This window comes from Bufo gargarizans, unplaced genomic scaffold, assembly GCF_014858855.1.
Source record: "Bufo gargarizans isolate SCDJY-AF-19 unplaced genomic scaffold, ASM1485885v1 fragScaff_scaffold_343_pilon, whole genome shotgun sequence".
Lineage (NCBI taxonomy): Eukaryota > Metazoa > Chordata > Amphibia > Anura > Bufonidae > Bufo > Bufo gargarizans.
Window position 1 is genome coordinate 195,294 of NW_025334098.1, and position 22,817 is coordinate 218,110.

The 22,817-nt window shown below is 53.4% G+C and overlaps 1 protein-coding gene across 1 annotated transcript; it reads left to right on the plus strand.

Moving 5' to 3' along the window:
* The first annotated feature begins 6,897 nt into the window (after positions 1 to 6,897).
* On the plus strand, positions 6,898 to 20,779 carry LOC122922418 (charged multivesicular body protein 1b). The gene is made up of 8 exons (XM_044273018.1): positions 6,898 to 7,044; positions 12,683 to 12,780; positions 15,167 to 15,313; positions 15,721 to 15,789; positions 15,881 to 15,988; positions 16,254 to 16,297; positions 17,420 to 17,492; positions 20,006 to 20,779. The coding sequence occupies exons 1-8, from the start codon at positions 7,029 to 7,031 to the stop codon at positions 20,048 to 20,050; spliced, it is 600 nt and encodes a 199-aa protein (XP_044128953.1). The 5' UTR covers positions 6,898 to 7,028; the 3' UTR covers positions 20,051 to 20,779.
* Positions 20,780 to 22,817: the final 2,038 nt, after the last annotated feature.

The following is a 22,817-nucleotide window of genomic DNA, read 5'->3' on the forward strand; positions in this document are numbered from 1 at the left end:
GCGGTGTAGAACACTGTGCCTGTATAGCGGTGTAGAGCACTGTGCCTGTATAGCGGTGTATAACACTGTGCCTGTATAGCGGTGTAGAACACTGTGCCTGTATAGCGGTGTAGAACACTGTGCCTGTATAGCGGTGTAGAGCACTGTGCCTGTATAGCGGTGTAGAACACTGTGCCTGTATAGCGGTGTATTACACTGTGCCTGTATAGCGGTGTAGAACACTGTGCCTGTATAGCGGTGTAGAACACTGTGCCTGTATAGCGGTGTAGAGCACTGTGCCTGTATAGCGGTGTAGAACACTGTGCCTGTATAGCGGTGTAGAACACTGTGCCTGTATAGCGGTGTATTACACTGTGCCTGTATAGCGGTGTAGAACACTGTGCCTGTATAGCGGTGTAGAGCACTGTGCCTGTATATCGGTGTAGAACACTGTCCCTGTATAGTGGTGTCGAACACTGTGCCTGTATAGCGGTGTAGAACACTGTGCCTTGCAGTAACACGCACAGGGAGTCTGCTGTGGTAGTGATAATACTGTGAGTCCGTATGACATGCAGATGACAGGCGTCGCTCTTAGGATCACTGCTCACTCCACTTATTAGGGCAGTCACGGGGCCAAAACTGACCAAATAACTCCAGTGTGAACTCAGCCTTACAGTGGATGTTAGCGCCAAGAAGAAGCGCAGTCCTATTACACCGTCATCAGCTGATCCCACATAGATGTCTACAGAATCTGTTCTATTAACCCCTTATACAAGTAGAGCCCCCGACAGAGTGGAGAGGGGGTCAGCAGTAAGGTTGTGGTGACGTCACTGATTATTTTGCCCTTCCTCTGATCCGTCAGAACAATAGCCCCAAAAACGGATCCTGTCTGTGGAGCGTCCGCCTTCACTCGGTCAGCATTTGGTCAGTAATCCATCAGTATTGCTAATGCCAAAAACAGGAGTGGATCCAAAACAGAGATGACAGGTGAATGGGATATTTTCATGTCTTCTGTGTTTTGTACCCACTCCTGCTTTTGGCTACCAAATCACAAGCCGATTCTGATGGGACCATAGAGGCCTTACAGCTGCTACACAGACAGGATCCGCTGTGCGTCTCATTATTCCTTCCTCCTGACAGATCAGAAGAAGGGTCAAATAAATGATGATGTCAGCCAGGCCGAAAGGCAAAATCGTGGCCCAGTCATGGAGTGGGGAGGGTGGGAACAGCATGAGAAGTCCACAGAGTGGCCCTATGACATAGTGGTGAGGTGGAAGCAGCATGAGGAGGCCACACAGTGGCACAATGACAGAGTCTGGAGGTGGCGGCAGTATGAGGAGGAGGCCACAGAGTGGCACAATGACAGAGTCTGGAGGTGGCGGCAGTATGAGGAGGAGGCCACAGAGTGGCACAATGACAGAGTCTGAAGGTGGCGGCAGTATGAGGAGGAGGCCACAGAGTGGCACAATGACAGAGTCTGGAGGTGGCGGCAGTATGAGGAGAGGGTCACAGAGTGGCACAATGACAGAGTGTGGAGGTGGCGGCAGTATGAGGAGGAGGCCACAGAGTGGCACAATGACAGAGTCTGGAGGTGGCGGCAGTATGAGGAGGAGGCCACAGAGTGGCACAATGACAGAGTCTGGAGGTGGCGGCAGTATGAGGAGGAGGCCACAGAGTGGCACAATGACAGAGTCTGGAGGTGGCGGCAGTATGAGGAGGAGGCCACAGAGTGGCACAATGACAGAGTCTGGAGTTGGCGGCAGTATGAGGAGGAGGCCACAGAGTGGCACAAGGACAGAGTGGGGAGGTGGTGGCAGTATGAGGAGGAGGCCACAGAGTGGCACAATGACAGTCTGGAGGTGGCGGCAGTATGAGGAGGAGGCCACAGAGTGGCACAATGACAGAGTCTGGAGGTGGCGGCAGTATGAGGAGGAGGCCACAGAGTGGCACAAGGACAGAGTGGAGGTGGCGGCAGTATGAGGAGGAGGCCACAGAGTGGCACAATGACAGAGTCTGGAGGTGGCGGCAGTATGAGGAGGAGGCCACAGAGTGGCACAATGACAGAGTCTGGAGGTGGCGGCAGTATGAGGAGGAGGCCACAGAGTGGCACAATGACAGAGTGGAGGTGGGGACAACAGCAGTGACAGTAACAGCACAAGATGGTGGTAGAAGGAAAAGGCCTTTTTTTTTTTTAAACGATCTTGAAGCAATAAAGATTTTCTCCCGCCAGTAACCAGAGGATACGGAACAAATATTTCATCATAGGGTCTCTGCTGGAACCCAACCCCCACTCCACCACGTCCAATGGAAATTTTGGTATCTGAGTTCAGAATCCCTGCAATTAAACTACTACCCCCATCCTGTGGACTGGAGATGATTGTGATGAGTGATAATGCAAATAGTGAGGGACATTTATCATTGTTTCTACGCCACAATTGTGTACAAAAGTCGCAAATTAAGGTACTTTTTGTGATTCTCTGCACTTTTCTGAAATGCAGAGAAAGGGGTGTGGCTTAGCGGAAGGGGGTGTGACTTCACGCTGCACACATTTACTATAACTTTCGCCAGTGGCGGTAGTTTGAGCAGAAGTGTACAGCAGCCTGTAGCCGGCGTAGACTTCACTTTCTGGCGCACAGCAGGGCAGCTGCATCTCACATCAGTGCGGGGGGATCACGTCAGTGCGGGGGGATCACGTGTAAGGGATGAGAATCTATTTTGTATAAGTATTTCCTCCATTTTGTGCATATGTGGAAAATGAATGCGCCAGCTGTGAGAACGTAGGAGTCTCCGAGTATAGACCAATGTCCTATCTACAAGGCCAAGGTAGCCGCTCCCTTATCAGGGTCCGACCTGCAAGAGAGTGATGTTCTCTCGGCGTTTCGGGATGCGCTGCTAGAGAAGGTAAGACACTGCAGAAGGTTCTTAATTATTAGCATCCCGTTAGTATGGCGCGGAAGTACCGCCTTATATGAATAACCAATCAAATCACTCGTTTCAATCCCCCCCCATGGCCTGATTTGTCTATGTTTATCTGTAGTGTTAGGCCTATTGCACACGACCGTACGGCTTTTGCAGTGTTTTCCGGTCCGCAAAACATACGGATGACGTCCGTGTGCATTCCGTTTTTTTGTGGACTGGAACATCTGGTCCCTGATAGAACAGTACTATCCTTGTCCATTATACGGACAATAATAGGACATGTTCTATATTTGAACGGAACGGAAAAACGGACCCATTGAAATGAATGGTTTCGTACACGATCCATATACGGAATGCAAAAAACGCAAGGTAAACGGAAAAAAAAAAACGTTTGTGTCCATGAGGCCTTATAAAGATGTATACGTGTGTGTAAGGCCTCCTGCATACGAACATTTTTTTTTTTTCGTTTATATTCCGGTTTTTGCGGTCTGTATACGGTCCATATACGGAACCATTCATTTGAATGGATCCGCAAAAAAAACTGAAGGTACTCCATATGCCTTCCGTTTCTGTATTTCCATTCCGTTCAAAGATAGAACATGTCCTATTATTGTCCGCATAACGGACAAGGATATTATTGTTCTATCAGGGGCCGGCTGTTCCGTTCCGCAAAAAAAACGGAATGCACATGGACGTCATCTGTATTTTTTGTGGATCCGTTTTTTTGCGGACTGCAAAATACTGAAAAAGCTATATGGTCGTGTGCAAGAGGCCTAATAAAGGGGAGAGAATCTGATCCAGCAGCGCGTCTGTGTCAGCTCTCCGAGCGCTCGTACATCCACATCAATTGGGTACCCGACAGTCAGAGGTGGGGGATGTAGCCCCAACACACGTCAGTGCGGGGGGATCACGTCAGTGCTGGGGGGATCACGTCAGTGCGGGGGGATCACGTCAGTGCGGGGGGATCACGTCAGTGCGGGGGGATCACGTCAGTGCTGGGGGGATCACGTCAGTGCTGGGGGGATCACGTCAGTGCGAGGGAATCACGTCAGTGCGAGGGAATCACGTCAGTGCGGGGAGATCACGTCAGTGCTGGGGGATCACGTCAGTGTGGAGGGATCACGTCAGTGCTGGGGGATCACGTCAGTGCGGGGGGATCACGTCAGTGCTGGGGGGATCACGTCAGTGCTGGGGGGATCACGTCAGTGCGGGGGGATCACGTCAGTGCTGGGGGGATCACGTCAGTGCTGGGGGATCACGTCAGTGCTGGGGGATCACGTCAGTGCGGGGGGATCACGTCAGTGCTGGGGGGATCACGTCAGTGCGGGGGGATCACGTCAGTGCGGGGGGATCACGTCAGTGCTGGGGGATCACGTCAGTGCGGGGAGATCACGTCAGTGCTGGGGGATCACGTCAGTGTGGGGAGATCACGTCAGTGCTGGGGGCTCACGTCAGTGCTGGGGGATCACGTCAGTGCGGGGGGATCACCTCAGTGCGGGGGATCACGTCAGTGCGGGGGGGATCACGTCAGTGCAGGGGGGATCACGTCTGTGCTGGGGGATCACGTCGGTGCGAGGGGATCACGTCGGTGCGGGGTGATCACGTCGGTGCGGGGAGGTCACGTCGGTGCGGGGGGATCACGTCGGTGCGGGGGGATCACGTCGGTGCGGGGGGATCACGTCGGTGCGGGGGGATCACGTCGGTGCTGGGGGATCACGTCAGTGCGGGGGGATCGCGTCAGTGCGGGGGGATCGCGTCAGTGCGGGGGATCGCGTCAGTGCTGGGGAATCAGTGCTGGGGAATCGCGTCAGTGCGGGGGGATCACGTCGGTGCGGGGGGATCACGTCGGTGCGGGGGGATCACGTCGGTGCGGGGGATCACGTCGGTGCTGGGGGATCACGTCAGTGCGGGGGGATCACCTCAGTGCGGGGGATCACGTCAGTGCGGGGGGGATCACGTCAGTGCGGGGGGATCACGTCAGTGCGGGGGGATCACGTCTGTGCTGGGGGATCACGTCGGTGCGAGGGGATCACGTCGGTGCGGGGAGATCACGTCGGTGCGGGGAGGTCACGTCGGTGCGGGGGGATCACGTCGGTGCAGGGGGCTCACGTCAGTGCGGGGGGCTCACGTCAGTGCGGGGGGATCACGTCAGTGCTGGGGGATCACGTCAGTGCGGTGAGATCACGTCAGTGCTGGGGGATCACGTCAGTGTGGGGAGATCACGTCAGTGCTGGGGGCTCACGTCAGTGCTGGGGGATCACGTCAGTGCGGGGGGATCACCTCAGTGCGGGGGATCACGTCAGTGCGGGGGGGATCACGTCAGTGCGGGGGGGATCACGTCTGTGCTGGGGGATCACGTCGGTGCGAGGGGATCACGTCGGTGCGGGGAGGTCACGTCGGTGCGGGGAGGTCACGTCGGTGCGGGGGGATCACGTCGGTGCGGGGGGATCACGTCGGTGCGGGGGGATCACGTCGGTGCGGGGGGATCACGTCGGTGCTGGTCCCATCACTAATCGCGGTCTGAACATCGTTGACATTTCCAGAACTAAGAAAACAGAAGAGACGAATCGCTCATCAGGACGGTGACTCTTCCCCATAGAGACGGCGGGCCGTCCGCCATAGTGAGGGCCGAGGTGGCGGCTGCGGCACCGGACACTGCATTAGAGGGGACAATGACGAGGCCTAAACAAGTGAACGCAGCATAGCCGCGCCCGGGCCAGAGATACAAGTTGTGACATCACTGGGTCTGCGGTAAACAGCGAGAAGGCCGCGGCGCTGCTGGAGCTGCCCTCTCAAACAGCTGATCGGCGGGGTCCCGGGTGTCGGACCCCCGCCGATCAGAAGCTGGTGAGCTATCCAGAGTGCAGAACCCTTTTAACTCCCGCAGCTGCCCCGTTCTGGGTGGTTTCACGGCTCCTTTCTGCAGCCTCAACACCAGCGGTGACAGGGTTAACACTATAAGGCCGCTCTCACACGGTCGGATCGGCTCCGGATGCGTTCAGGGAACCTCGCACCATTTTGCAAGCAGGTTCAGTCAGTTTTGTCTGCGATTGCGTTCAGTTGTTCCGTTTTTTTCCGCGCGGGTGCAATGCGTTTTGATGCGTTTTTCACGCGCGGGATAAAAAACTGAAGGTTTACAAACAACATCTCCTAGCAACCATCAGTGAGAAACGCATCGCACCTGCTTCCGGACGCAATGCGTTTTTCACTGACGCCCTATTCACTTCTATGGGGCCAGGGCTGAGTGAAAAACGCTGAATATAGAACATGCTGTGATTTTCACGTAACGCAGACCTGATACGTGAAAATCACCGCTCCTGTACACAGAGCCATAGAAATGATTGAGCCAGGATTCAGCGCGCGTCACGCATCGCACCCGCGCGGAAAACCCGCCCGTGTGAAAGGGGCCTAAGAGGTGCAGTCTTCTGTGTTACAGTATGTAACGTGCCCGTCTGCCCACTCTGATGCCAGTGTTCATGCCCAGACCTGGCCGGGCTGACCCCCAGTGTACCTAATGAGGGCCATCGCCCTCTGTATGTTGGCAGTGCGAGGTCAGTGGCCCAAATTCATTTAACCCCTTAACTTACACTTTTTTGTGCCCACTTTGATGCCCATTTTGGGCCCATCTTTTGTATTTTAATGCCGCTTTCTATTGATTTACGTTAAGCACTGATCACTGCAACGTTTTCTGTTACTGTTGATAAGGTGTCCTCAAAATTCTTCAAAAAAAATAAAAAATACAAATGATGTGAATAAGAAACTGACGAAAAAGAGACCAACTTCAGCCTCGTTTCATAAACATTCATAGACAATTCCTTTAAGAGGAATAGGCGGAGACAAAGAATTCACTAGTAGATATTTGTAACCGCAGCCCCGCCCACTCTGCTGGATGACAGGCCCCGCCCCCTACGCAATGTGACTTCATGGTCACAAGATTCTGACAGCTATCTACGTCATCGCCTCGCCTCCGTCTGGCCCCACCCCCGATACCCAGATCAGAGTCCTACTGGCTGAGAGGCCGATGACGTCACATGACAACAGGAAGCTAGGCGCTCCAATAACCGGAAGAACCCGGAAGGTTCATAGCTTGAGAGACGGGACCGGGAGACGCCGGGAGACACGGAGCCGAGATGTCCAACATGGAGAGTATCCTTACCGGGGCCGGTGAGCGCCGAGCAAGAGGTGGGCGTCCGCCCCAGTACTGCCCCTCCATGCCAGTAGCTGCCCCTCCATGCCAGTAGCTGCCCCTCCATGCCAGTAGATGCCCCTCTATGCCAGTGGCTGCCCCTCCATGCCAGTGGCTGCCCCTCCATGCCAGTGGCTGCCCCTCCATGCCAGTGGCTGCCCCTCCATGCCAGTAGATGACCCTCCATGCCAGTGGCTGCCCCTCAATGCCAGCGGCTGCCCCTCCATGCCAGCGGCTGCCCCCTCCATGCCAGCGGCTGCCCCCTCCATGCCAGCGGCTGCCCCCTCCATGCCAGCGGCTGCCCCCTCCATGCCAGCAGCCGCCCCCTCCATGCCAGCAGCCGCCCCCTCCATGCCAGCAGCCGCCCCCTCCATGCCAGCAACCGCCCCCTCCATGCCAGCGGCTTCCCCCTCCATGCCAGCGGCTGCCCCCTCCATGCCAGTAGCTGCCCCAATACTTACCCGATAACAGGGAGCAATAGACTGTATTCCCCTGTCCTACAGTCATCCTCTCCCCTGAAATGGCTGATAACAGGGAGCAATAGACTGTATTCTCCTGTCCTACAGTCATCCTCCCCCCTGAAATGGCTGATAACAGGGGGCAATAGACTGTATTCTCCTGTCCTACAGTCATCCTCTCCCCTGAAATGGCTGATAACAGGGGGCAATAGACTGTATTCTCCTGTCCTACAGTCATCCTCTCCCCTGAAATGGCTGATAACAGGGGGCAATAGACTGTATTCTCCTGTCCTACAGTCATCCTCTCCCCTGAAATGGCTGATAACAGGGGGCAATAGACTGTATTCTCCTGTCCTACAGTCATCCTCTCCCCTGAAATGGCTGATAACAGGGGGCAATAGATTGTATTCTCCTGTCCTACAGTCATCCTCTCCCCTGAAATGGCTGATAACAGGGAGCAATGGACTGTATTCTCCTGTCCTACAGTCATCCTCTCCCCTGAAATGGCTGATAACAGGGAGCAATAGACTGTATTCTCCTGTCCTACAGTCATCCTCTCCCCTGAAATGGCTGATAACAGGGGGCAATAGATTGTATTCTCCTGTCCTACAGTCATCCTCTCCCCTGAAATGGCTGATAACAGGGAGCAATAGACTGTATTCTCCTGTCCTACAGTCATCCTCTCCCCTGAAATGGCTGATAACAGGGAGCAATAGACTGTATTCTCCTGTCCTACAGTCATCCTCTCCCCTGACATGGCTGATAACAGGGGGCAATAGACTGTATTCTCCTGTCCTACAGTCATCCTCTCCCCTGAAATGGCTGATAACAGGGAGCAATAGACTGTATTCTCCTGTCCTACAGTCATCCTCTCCCCTGAAATGGCTGATAACAGGGGGCAATAGATTGTATTCTCCTGTCCTACAGTCATCCTCTCCCCTGAAATGGCTGATAACAGGGGGCAATAGACTGTATTCTCCTGTCCTACAGTCATCCTCTCCCCTGAAATGGCTGATAACAGGGGGCAATAGACTGTATTCTCCTGTCCTACAGTCATCCTCTCCTCTGAAATGGCTGATAACAGGGAGCAATAGACTGTATTCTCCTGTCCTACAGTCATCCTCTCCCCTGAAATGGCTGATAACAGGGGGCAATAGACTGTATTCTCCTGTCCTACAGTCATCCTCTCCTCTGAAATGGCTGATAACAGGGGCAATAGACTGTATTCTCCTGTCCTACAGTCATCCTCATCCTCCCTGAAATGCTGATAACAGGGGCAATAGACTGTATTCTCCTGTCCTACAGTCATCCCTCTCCCCTGAAATGGCTGATAACAGGGAGCAATAGACTGTATTCTCCTGTCCTACAGTCATCCCTCCCTGAAATGGCTGATAACAGGGAGCAATAGACTGTATTCTCCTGTCCTACAGTCATCCTCTCCCCCTGAAATGGCTGATAACAGGGGGCAATAGACTGTATTCTCCTGTCCTACAGTCATCCTCTCCCCTGAAATGGCTGATAACAGGGGGCAATAGACTGTATTCTCCTGTCCTACAGTCATCCTCTCCCCTGAAATGGCTGATAACAGGGGGCAATAGACTGTATTCTCCTGTCCTACAGTCATCCTCTCCCCTGAAATGGCTGATAACAGGGGGCAATAGACTGTATTCTCCTGTCCTACAGTCATCCTCTCCCCTGAAATGGCTGATAACAGGGGGCAATAGACTGTATTCTCCTGTCCTACAGTCATCCTCTCCCCTGAAATGGCTGATAACAGGGGGCAATAGACTGTATTCTCCTGTCCTACAGTCATCCTCTCCCCTGAAATGGCTGATAACAGGGGGCAATAGACTGTATTCTCCTGTCCTACAGTCATCCTCTCCCCTGAAATGGCTGATAACAGGGGGCAATAGACTGTATTCTCCTGTCCTACAGTCATCCTCTCCCCTGAAATGGCTGATAACAGGGGGCAATAGATTGTATTCTCCTGTCCTACAGTCATCCTCTCCCTGAAATGGCTGATAACAGGGGGCAATAGACTGTATTCTCCTGTCCTACAGTCATCCTCTCCCCTGAAATGGCTGATAACAGGGGGCAATAGACTGTATTCTCCTGTCCTACAGTCATCCTCTCTCCCTGAAATGGCTGATAACAGGGGGCAATAGACTGTATTCTCCTGTCCTACAGTCATCCTCTCTCCCTGAAATGGCTGATAACAGGGGGCAATAGACTGTATTCTCCTGTCCTACAGTCATCCTCTCCCCTGAAATGGCTGATAACAGGGGGCAATAGACTGTATTCTCCTGTCCTACAGTCATCCTCTCCCTGAAATGGCTGATAACAGGGGGCAATAGACTGTATTCTCCTGTCCTACAGTCATCCTCTCCCCTGAAATGGCTGATAACAGGGGGCAATAGACTGTATTCTCCTGTCCTACAGTCATCCTCTCCCCTGAATGTCTGATAACAGGGAGAAATAGACTGTATTCTCCTGTCCTACAGTCATCCTCTCCCCTGAAATGGCTGATAACAGGGAGCAATAGACTGTATTCTCCTGTCCTACAGTCATCCTCTCCCCTGAAATGGCTGATAACAGGGAGCAATAGACTGTATTCTCCTGTCCTACAGTCATCCTCTCCCCTGAAATGGCTGATAACAGGGAGCAATAGACTGTATTCTCCTGTCCTACAGTCATCCTCTCCCCTTAAATTGCTGATAACAGGGGGCAATAGACTGTATTCTCCTGTCCTACAGTCATCCTCTCCTCTGAAATGGCTGATAACAGGAGGCAATAGACTGTATTCTCCTGTCCTACAGTCATCCTCTCCCCTGAAATGGCTGATAACAGGGGGCAATAGACTGTATTCTCCTGTCCTACAGTCATCCTCCCCCCTGAAATGGCTGATAACAGGGAGCAATAGACTGTATTCTCCTGTCCTACAGTCATCCTCTCCCCTTAAATTGCTGATAACAGGAGGCAATAGACTGTATTCTCCTGTCCTACAGTCATCCTCTCCCCTGAAATGGCTGATAACAGGGGGCAATAGACTGTATTCTCCTGTCCTACAGTCATCCTCTCCCCTGAAATGGCTGATAACAGGGGCAATAGACTGTATTCTCCTGTCCTACAGTCATCCTCTCCTCTGAAATGGCTGATAACAGGAGGCAATAGACTGTATTCTCCTGTCCTACAGTCATCCTCTCCCCTGAAATGGCTGATAACAGGGGGCAATAGACTGTATTCTCCTGTCCTACAGTCATCCTCTCCCCTGAAATGGCTGATAACAGGGGGCAATAGACTGTATTCTCCTGTCCTACAGTCATCCTCTCCCCTGAAATGGCTGATAACAGGGGGCAATAGATTGTATTGAACTGGAAGACAGGTGGCGGTTCACTTTCCTCTTGGTGTGGAGTATGGCAGGTAGGTGATCTCTCAGGGGTTGTGCCCGTTCATTATCTAGATAGGATACACAAAAATCTTCAGCTGTGAAAAGGCTTAGTTTATCTGGGACTGTTAGAACCTCTGACCCCTGGATACGTTGTAGCGTCCCCCCGGATACAGTGTATCTATCTCTCACTCCTTGTTTGTGGGATGAACACAGTCCATCATGTGACATCGTGGCGGATCATATGACCACAGGTGGGGCTGTTGGCGGCAGAGCAGGGTGAACCGGTTGGAGCTATTAATAGTGAGGGAGACGGTGATCTCAGCAGCGGCCGCTCGTGCTCCCCTCCCCCGTGTACGTCATACTCTAGTAACCCTTCGTTATGCTGTGATCTGTGCAGTCATGTGACTGGAGGTAACGGCATGGTGATGGACTGTGTCAGACTGGGGTGTCTAGGGCCCACCAGTCAAATAGATTCCGGGATCCACTGTAAATCTACATAGACATATCCCCTGCCCACATAGTGCAGCTGAGAGATGCTACAAGATGATTGATTATCGGGCCCCTGCAGGTCCCTGATGAAAGCGGGTGCTGGGTGGCTGTCTCTGGACCCTCATGGAATCTCGGGCCCCCCCAGTGCACCCAGAATAGCACAGTGGGTGCAGGGTTAAATAATGTACGGATGTGTACGCTGCCCATCTGTAGGTGGTGGCCCACTGGGTCCCCTTCGGCCAGTCTGAGCCAGGTGAACGGGGTCTCCCCAGTATCAGACCTGACCTTGTGATCAAGTATCAGACCCCGCACTGCACAGGTGATACTACCGATCAGTGGCTGCACCTGGGGCCCCCGCACTACACAGGTGATACTACCGATCGGTGGCTGCGTCTGGGGCCCCCGCACTGCACAGGTGATACTACCGATCAGTGGCTGCACCTGGGGCCCCCGCACTACACAGGTGATACTACCGATCGGTGGCTGCGTCTGGGCCCCCGCACTGCACAGGTGATTCTACCGATCGGTGGCTGCGTCTGGGGCCCCCGCACTGCACAGGTGATGCTACCGATCGGTGGCTGCATCTGGGGCCCCCGCACTGCACAGGTGATGCTACCGATCGGTGGCTGCATCTGGGGCCCCCGCACTGCACAGGTGATGCTACCGATCGGTGGCTGCGTCTGGGGCCCCCGCACTGCACAGGTGATGCTACCGATCGGTGGCTGCGTCTGGGGCCCCCGCACTGCACAGGTGATGCTACCGATCGGTGGCTGCGTCTGGGGCCCCCGCACTGCACAGGTGATGCTACCGATCGGTGGCTGCGTCTGGGGCCCCCGCACTGCACAGGTGATGCTACCGATCGGTGGCTGCGTCTGGGGCCCCCGCACTGCACAGGTGATGCTACCGATCGGTGGCTGCGTCTGGGGCCCCCGCACTGCACAGGTGATGCTACCGATCGGTGGCTGCGTCTGGGGCCCCCGCACTGCACAGGTGATGCTACCGATCGGTGGCTGCGTCTGGGGCCCCCGCACTGCACAGGTGATGCTACCGATCGGTGGCTGCGTCTGGGGGCCCCGCACTGCACAGGTGATGCTACCGATCGGTGGCTGCGTCTGGGGCCCCTGGGTGATGCTTCAGATCACTTGCCTTTCCAATGTCAGGCCCGGATACAGATGCTGTGACCACTCCCCTTCCCCCACGTTGTGGGCGTTGCCTGCTGCTTGGCTGTGATTTGTGATGTCATCTCCTTAACCCTCCAATCAGAAAATCTGTTTAATCTGAAGTTTGCAGCAAAAGAACTGAACCGGAGCGCCAAGAAGTGCGAGAAGGAGGAGAAGGCGGAGAAGGCCAAAATCAAGAAGGTAAGACCCCCGGCCACTCAGGAGGAGGAAGGGGTCCACAGCATGGGGGGGGGCTGTGACCTCTGAGACCACCACAGTCAGGAGGATAGAGGGGCCCCTGCAGTGTACCTCTCACCGTCGCTCACGTGGTTGTGGCGGGTACTGCGGCTCGGCATTGAATGAAGAGACGGCAGGTTCAGGCTGAGACCCTGAAACATTTCTCGATGCATTAGAAGGTGCGGAGCGTAATATTGGGCGTACCGCGCAGGCGCTGAGTCACTCTGTTCAGTGATTTGCCTCTAACGTTCTGTTACGTTATTTTAGGGCAGCGGTATCCTGCTGAGGACGCCACATTCGCCTCCTGTATCCTACTTACTAGCCCCTCGATCGATGTCAAACCCCCCCCTGTCCTGACATTGATAAGAATTCTGGGGGCGTGACCTGTGGCGTCTGATCAGCGAGAGGAGGATTTCTTATTTACAGCCGGCGTTGAGTTTTGGCGGGTGCGGTCGCCATCCGAGCCCAATCACCCTGTGTAATGTGCCACGCACCCTACACCCAGGTTCCTGGCATGTACCTTACCAAATGCCAGCCCCCTGACAGACGCCTGATGGTAGGGGCTGGGACACGGGTAGATCTGGTTGTGCAGCCAGCCTGTCAGTAGATTTTATTGCCCCAGATTGCCGTAATCCGTCTCGGGGGCAAAGGTCTTCCCATAGTGACGACTGAGCCAGTGAGTGCACTGAGATTGTCTGCAGGTCGCCTCGGGCAATGGTTTCGGGGTCATTTCTTGTCAGACCCATCCCTGGAGTTGTCATAGCGGTCTGTCCCGATGGAGTGTAAAAAGGCAGCCGCTCCGTGGTTACCTGGAAATACCGTCCTCCATACCAGTGTCCCAAGTGTGCTGTATGTTATACCAACCGGCACTGTGGAGGACTGGGTGGGAAATACGCCAGCAGCGTATGCCCTCTGCTGCTGCTGGCGAGCGTATGCCCTCTGCTGCTGCTGGCGAGCGTATGCCCTCTGCTGCTGCTGGCGAGCGTATGCCCTCTGCTGCTGCTGCTGGCGAGCGTATGCCCTCTGCTGCTGCTGCTGGCGAGCGTATGCCCTCTGCTGCTGCTGCTGGCGAGCGTATGCCCTCTGCTGCTGCTGGCGAGCGTATGCCCTCTGCTGCTGCTGGCGAGCGTATGCCCTCTGCTGCTGCTGGCGAGCGTATGCCCTCTGCTGCTGCTGGCGAGCGTATGCCCTCTGCTGCTGCTGGCGAGCGTATGCCCTCTGCTGCTGCTGGCGAGCGTATGCCCTCTGCTGCTGCTGGCGAGCGTATGCCCTCTGCTGCTGCTGGCGAGCGTATGCCCTCTGCAGCCGCTCCGTGGTTACCTGGAAATACCGTCCTCCATACCAGTGTCCCAAGTGTGCTGTTTGTTATACCAACCGGCACTGTGGAGGACTGGGTGGGAAATACGCCAGCAGCGTATGCCCTCTGCTGCTGCTGGCGAGCGTATGCCCTCTGCTGCTGCTGGCGAGCGTATGCCCTCTGCTGCTGCTGGCGAGCGTATGCCCTCTGCTGCTGCTGCTGGCGAGCGTATGCCCTCTGCTGCTGCTGCTGGCGAGCGTATGCCCTCTGCTGCTGCTGCTGGCGAGCGTATGCCCTCTGCTGCTGCTGCTGGCGAGCGTATGCCCTCTGCTGCTGCTGCTGGCGAGCGTATGCCCTCTGCTGCTGCTGCTGCTGGCGAGCGTATGCCCTCTGCTGCTGCTGCTGGCGAGCGTATGCCCTCTGCTGCTGCTGCTGGCGAGCGTATGCCCTCTGCTGCTGCTGCTGGCGAGCGTATGCCCTCTGCTGCTGCTGGCGAGCGTATGCCCTCTGCTGCTGCTGGCGAGCGTATGCCCTCTGCTGCTGCTGGCGAGCGTATGCCCTCTGCTGCTGCTGGCGAGCGTATGCCCTCTGCTGCTGCTGGCGAGCGGGGAGGGCGTTGATGGGCGCTGCTCTGCAGGACTGTAGTGCGGTGCACACAGCGCATACCCTATTGCTTTCGCTGCGCGTTACGCTGGCGCTTTTATCCAAAGACTGAATATTACACTCTACGCCTTTAAGGCATATCAAGAGATGTCCCAGAGCTTCGGCCCGTACCCGTTGTGTGAATCTACGGACAGGCGCTGCGTAAACTGGGCACTGTGGCCCCTTCATTGTGCTGGAGGGCGGTCCCCTGCAGGTAAAGTTTTTAACGTCGTCGGTGTTCACGTCCCTTTAAGCCCATTCCCGCTGTGTTTTCATATTCAGCGCTGACATTTCCTTAGAAAGGCGCCTTTTAGTTCATGGCAGCGGAGATTATCGCTTTTTATGCAGGTGGGTCCTCGGGGGCGGGGCTGTATCTAGCACTTAGGTCACATGTTCTCTCCTATACTGCAGGCCATACAGAAGGGGAACACAGAGATCGCCCGGATACATGCCGAGAATGCCATCCGCCAAAAGAATCAAGGCATCAACTTCCTGCGGATGAGCGCCCGGGTGGATGCAGTGGCAGCGCGGGTGCAGACGGCCGTCACAATGGGCAAGGTTGGTTGCTTCAGGATTTTGAGTTCATAAAGGGTTAACACCACCTCCAGATTCAGGATCCGTGTGACACAGGGAAGTCACCGCAACCCAATCTGCAGAGCTACCTCTGAGCGCATTGTTATACTCCAGTCACATCCAGAGCTGCATCTACATTTCTACTTTTGCATCCTGTTTTGTACCCCATTCACATCCAGAGCTGCATCAACAATTTTGCTTTTACTTCCTGTGTTCTTCTCTAGTCGCAGCTAGAGCTGCATCTACAGTTTTTTTTGGCGGTTTTGCTGTCAGGGCGTGTGACTGTTGAGGAGGCACTGCAGCTCTGGATATACGAGAGGCAGTTTTTTGCGATCATTTTCTGCCGCCGCTCACTTTCGCCATCTCACTCGTCTTGTGTCTCTCTGTTTCAGGTGACGAAGTCGATGGCGGGTGTGGTGAAATCCATGGATGCCACCCTGAAGAGCATGAACCTTGAGAAGGTGAGGCGGGCAGGCGCCGTGCTGGTGTCTAGGGCGGTTGCCGTACCTCGCCGTGGCGGTTTTTCAGGGCTGACTGTCTTCTCGCCCGCAGATCTCGGCGCTGATGGATAAGTTTGAGCGCCAGTTTGAGACGCTCGATGTTCAGACGCAGCAGATGGAAGACACGATGAGCAACACGACCACACTGACCACACCGCAGGTACGAGGAGGAGGCAGGAGGCACGTGGTGGCTCGTGATCCCAGCAACCAGTCAGACCGGGAAATCCCAGCTGGTTCTGAGTCTCCAGGTCACATGATGGCCAGGGAAGGAGCCTGCACAGATCACGGAGACCGATTTGTTGTCCGTCACCCACCGGTTACCAGACAGAAGGGCCACTGGGGTCATGTGACCTGTCCCTGCAGCCCCCCCCCACTCAGTGCATCCTACATTTTCTCTTTGCTAATTATGATGTTTCCTCCGGCAGAATCAAGTCGACAGTCTGCTCCACGAGATGGCGGATGAGGCCGGGTAAGTGACCGTAATAACCTGTGCGGCCGATATCAGCTGCTCCTCTTATAACGCTCCAGCTCTGATATAACCTCCAGAGACATTACATCACATGTGACTGATATCAGCCGCTCCTCTTATAATGCTCCAGCACTGATATAACCTCCAGAGACATTACATCACATGTGACTGATATCAGCCGCTCCTCTTATAACGCTCCAGCGCTGATATAACCTCCAGAGACATTACATCACATGTGACTGATATCAGCCGCTCCTCTTATAACGCTCCAGCGCTGATATAACCTCCAGAGACACTACATCACATGTGACTGATATCAGCCACTCCTCTTATAACGAACCAGCACTGATATAACCTCCAGAGACATTACATCCTATGTGACTGATATCAGCCGCTCCTCTTATAACGCTCCAGTGCTGATATAACCTCCAGAGACATTACATCATATGTGACTGATATCAGCCGCTCCTCTTATAACGCTCCAGTACTGATATAACCTCCAGAGACATTACATCACATGTGACAGATATCAGCCGCTCCTCTTATAACGCTCCAGTGCTGATATAACCTCCAGAGACATTACATCACATGTGACTGATATCAGCCGCTCCTCTTATAACGCTCCAGCGCTGATATAACCTCCAGAGACATTACATCACATGTGACTGATATCAGCCGCTCCTCTTATAATGCTCCAGCACTGATATAACCTCCAGAGACATTACATCACATGTGACTGATATCAGCCGCTCCTCTTATAACGCTCCAGCGCTGATATAACCTCCAGAGACATTACATCACATGTGACTGATATCAGCCGCTCCTCTTATAACGCTCCAGCGCTGATATAACCTCCAGAGACATTACATCATCTGTGACTGATATCAGCCGCTCCTCTTATAACGCTCCAGCTCTGATATAACCTCCAGAGACATTACATCATATGTGACTGATATCAGCCGCTCCTCTTATAACGCTCCAGCGCTGATATAACCTCCAGAGACATTACATCACATGTGACTGATATCAGCCGCTCCTCTTATAACGCTCCAGCGCTGATATAACCTCCGATATGTTTCTTAGCTTCTCCCCGTGATTGCTGTGATTTCTTGTCTTTTCCAGCCTGGACCTGAACTTGGAGCTTCCTCAGGGACAGACCGGATCTGTGGGAACCAGCGTCGCCTCTACAGAACAGGTAACGCTGCACAAGCTTCTCCGGGGCGGTGAGGGGGGGGGTGGGGAGGATACATACATTATACACCTGGGGGATGGGGCTCCGCAGGAGGTGGGACCTTATGTGATGACCCCCTCTATAGGAATAAGTAAAGTTAAAGAGGCCAGATGAATGTACTATATGCCATCACCCCATGTGTTTTGTGCTGGTGTTGTGCTCCAGAGCTGCATTCACAGTTCCACACTGCACACTCTCCCAGCAGTCTCTGCACAGATCTAACTGGTGATCTGCACTTCAGGACTGTCCTCTTTACACCTGACTCCGCTGTCAGAGAGGGGAGACTTCCGACAATAAGCTTGCTGACTGTTTCTGATAACAATCGGCAGAATCGGGGGCGGACTGGGAAAGCGGTCCTGGAAAAAACGTAGAAGCGGCGATATGTTTTAGGCGTAGCCAAACTGTCAGAAGGTGTGCCCACGCCAAGTAGGCAGGTTTTTGTAGGGCAATCTGTCATTATTTTATACCATTTTGGAATATGCCTTTTTTTTTTTTTTTTTTTTTTTTTTTCAGTATTTTTGGGAGATGAAGCAACAAAAAAAAATGCGAATCCACAGTTTTTATGTATTTATTGTCTATTTATGGAGTTCATCGTATGGAATATATACAGTTACCCTTTAGTAGTCCGGGCATTTTGTGCGCAACAAGTTTTAATCCTTTTTGTTATTTTTTTTTTTTTATCGTTTATTATTAATGTGGGAAAAAGGGGCTTATTTGAATCTTCATACATAAAAAAATTATAATAATAATCTTTTATAGTGTTAAAAACTTTTCCATTTCTTTTCACTTGGGGTCACTGCTCCTGTAGACTGTACATGTATAGCAGAGGTCGGGAAGGGGTTAAAATAAAATAATCCGCCATATAACTAGGACTGTGAGCATTATATTGGTGACTGAGGGCCCCTGTGTGTTGGAGACTGTGTATCCCCCTTGTCACTGCTGAATCTCCACCCGGGGCCCCTCTGTATCGGGGGCAGAAGCGGCTCCTAGCTGAGCCGCAGGCTGCACAGCTTTCTGTGTGTGGAATTTCTGTAATGGGAAGCCTTCAGCAGGATTCCTGTCCGCTGCGCTGGTGTCTGCAGGTCCCTCCCTGCAGAGGTCTTCGCCAGTAATCAATGTGATGGAGCAAAAGAATCAACAGTGAGCACATTGTGTCTCGCAGCTGAAAGCTCTGCTCAGAATAGGTACAAGTTCACATTAGGAGTGAAAAAGGAGCGTCTGCGGTGTTATTCCTCAGTCTCCTGCCTGGATTATCACAGAAGTCAGTGCGCTAATCTCCTAGAGAACAGAAGAAAAGGCCGACATAGTGAAGTACCGCCAACACAGTGACTCCACCAGCAGAATAGTGAGTGCAGCTCTGGAGTATAATACAGGATGTAACTCAGGATCAGTACAGGATAAGTAATGTATGTACACAGTGACTGCACCAGCAGAATAGTGAGTGCAGCTCTGGAGTATAATACAGGATGTAACTGAGGATCAGTACAGGATAAGTAATGTATGTACACAGTGACTGCACCAGCAGAATAGTGAGTGCAGCTCTGGAGTATAATACAGGATGTAACTCAGGATCAGTACAGGATAAGTAATGTCTGTACACAGTGACTGCACCAGCAGAATAGTGAGTGCAGCTCTGGAGTATAATACAGGATGTAACTGAGGATCAGTACAGGATAAGTAATGTATGTACACAGTGACTGCACCAGCAGAATAGTGAGTGCAGCTCTGGAGTATAATACAGGATGTAACTCAGGATCAGTACAGGATAAGTAATGTATGTGCACAGTGACTGCACCAGCAGAATAGTGAGTGCAGCTCTGGAGTATAATACAGGATGTAACTCAGGATCAGTACAGGATAAGTAATGTATGTACACAGTGACTGCACCAGCAGAATAGTGAGTGCAGCTCTGGAGTATAATACAGGATGTAACTCAGGATCAGTACAGGATAAGTAATGTATGTACACAGTGACTGCACCAGCAGAATAGTGAGTGCAGCTCTGGAGTATAATACAGGATGTAACTGAGGATCAGTACAGGATAAGTAATGTATGTACACAGTGACTGCACCAGCAGAATAGTGAGTGCAGCTCTGGAGTATAATACAGGATGTAACTCAGGATCAGTACAGGATAAGTAATGTATGTGCACAGTGACTGCACCAGCAGAATAGTGAGTGCAGCTCTGGAGTATAATACAGGATGTAACTCAGGATCAGTACAGGATAAGTAATGTATGTACAGAGTGACTGCACCAGCAGAATAGTGAGTGCAGCTCTGGAGTATAATACAGGATGTAACTCAGGATTAGTACAGGGTAAGTAATGTATGTACACAGTGACTGCACCAGCAGAATAGTGAGTGCAGCTCTGGAGTATAATATAGGATGTTACCCAGGACAGTTTCTGCTGATTGTATCGATCACTTGTATAATTGGCTGGCTTATAATATAATGTGTCTGGTTTTGTGTCCTGCAGGATGAGCTGTCGCAGAGACTCGCCCGTCTACGTGATCAGGTATAGGGCAGCCGCCTGCTTCCTCCTGTATAGATGTGGTACATACCTGGAGACGTCTCTCTGCATCGTTCTACATACAGAGCACTTCTTCTCATGGATCCTGCTCTTCATACTCAGGACTGTGCGCTCACAGACAGCAGGGGGCGCTCTTATTTCAGCCCCCCTCATATTCCATCTAACTTATACAATATACATTAAATTTTAAATCTGACTCATTAAAAACCTTATAATCCCCTCCCCCGGTTGTGTGGAGAACGTCTGCGCCTGAACACTAAGCTGCACCGCGATGTCCAGGAGACTGATGCTGATGTTGGTGGTAGTAGTGGTGAGGTCGCCCATCATTGCTACTCTGTGCTTTATTTAATGAGTCTTTATGCCGTTGTTGCGGAGCAGTGGATTCCTGTCATTTTCTCCTCTGAGTCTCTGATCCCCAGGAATCCGCCGCCCCGCAGCGTGACGTGTCGCTGATCTCCCCGCCTGCGGACTGTGACGCTCATCTGCTATGCCGTGATTCTTCCTTCTGTTCAATAACCTGGGTCTGGCTTGTATGATGAGTCTGCCTCCATCTCTGTGGGATGGTCTTAAAGGGGTAGTCCAGTCTGAGCTCGCTAGTATTGGTGTGCTGTAATAAGGACGGGATCACCCCTTTAATTATGGGTAACGTATTTGTGTTTGCGTCTGGAGCTGCGTCGTCTTCTGCTCTCCTGTGCGGCTTTCAATAAACCGTTTTCTTTATGTGTGTGTGGCGTCTTCACGTCCGATTTCGCCGATCACTGGCTCCACCCCCTCTGGGTTTATTCTGAGGTCATGGAAGTATGCTAAGGATATAATGGAGCAAAGTAGATCCCAGTCTATAGGTGACCACAGATCTGTCCACATTACCTTCATGTGCGGGACCGTTATTTCAAAGAGAGATATAGACGGTCTGCGATCTCACGAAACGGTTTCCTCTGATGAATGTGGTTGAAGGCGTCCATTTTCATTTCTGCAAATCTGCACAAGCATGATGGCACTCAATGCCCGTCTGCGGCATGAAGAGAGGAGGCGCCTGGAGGTCTGAGCCTTTCTAAAGCTCTCGTGCCGCCACATCGTGTATGGGGGTCAGTCCTTATCTACATGAGAATAGCCCCTATATGAATCCATGTGACGGACTCCACAAATAACTCGAGGGAGGCAACTGAACCGGCAGATCCAGGAGGGCACATCACTGAGATAGGGAGACAGAACCCGGACCGGCAGATCCAGGAGCGCACATCGCTGAGATAGGGAGACAGAACCCGGACCGGCAGATCCAGGAGCGCACATCACTGAGATAGGGAGACAGAACCCGGACCGGCAGATCCAGGAGCGCACATCGCTGAGATAGGGAGACAGAACCCGGACCGGCAGATCCGGGAGCGCACATCGCTGAGATAGGGAGACAGAACCCGGACCGGCAGATCCAGGAGCGCACATCGCTTAGATAGGGAGACAGAACCCGGACCGGCAGATCCAGGAGCGCACATCACTGAGATAGGGAGACAGAACCCGGACCGGCAGATCCAGGAGCGCACATCGCTGAGATAGGGAGACAGAACCCGGACCGGCAGATCCGGGAGCGCACATCGCTGAGATAGGGAGACAGAACCCGGACCGGCAGATCCAGGAGCGCACATCGCTTAGATAGGGAGACAGAACCCGGACCGGCAGATCCAGGAGCGCACATCGCTGAGATAGGGAGACAGAACCCGGACCGGCAGATCCAGGAGCGCACATCGCTTAGATAGGGAGACAGAACCCGGACCGGCAGATCCAGGAGCGCACATCGCTTAGATAGGGAGACAGAACCCGGACCGGCAGATCCAGGAAGGCACATCGCTGAGATAGGGAGACAGAACCCGGACCGGCAGATCCAGGAGCGCACATCACTGAGATAGGGAGACAGAACCCGGACCGGCAGATCCAGGAGCGCACATCGCTGAGATAGGGAGATAGGGAGACAGAACCTGGACCGGCAGATCCAGGAGCGCACATCGCTGAGATAGGGAGACAGAACCCGGACCGGCATATCCAGGAGGGCACATCGCTGAGATAGGGAGACAGAACCGGGACCGGCAGATCCAGGAGCGCACATCGCTGAGATAGGGAGACAGAACCCGGACCGGCAGATCCAGGAGCGCACATCGCTGAGATAGGGAGACAGAACCCGGACCGGCAGATCCGGGAGCGCACATCGCTGAGATAGGGAGACAGAACCTGGACCGACAGATCCGGGAGCGCACATCGCTGAGATAGGGAGACAGAACCTGGACCGGCAGATCCGGGAGCGCACATCGCTGAGATAGGGAGACAGAACCCGGACCGGCAGATCCGGGAGCGCACATCGCTGAGATAGGGAGACAGAACCTGGACCGGCAGATCCAGGAGCGCACATCGCTGAGATAGGGAGACAGAACCCGGATCGGCAGATCCAGGAGCGCACATCACTGAGATAGGGAGACAGAACCTGGACCGGCAGATCCGGGAGCGCACATCGCTGAGATAGGGAGACAGATCCAGGAGCGCACATTGCTGAGATAGGGAGACAGAACCTGGACCGGCAGATCCAGGAGCGCACATCGCTGAGATAGGGAGACAGAACCTGGACCGGCAGATCCAGGAGCGCACATCGCTGAGATAGGGAGACAGAACCCGGACCGGCAGATCCAGGAGCGCACATCGCTGAGATAGGGAGACAGAACCCGGACCGGCAGATCCAGGAGCGCACATCGCTGAGATAGGGAGACAGAACCCG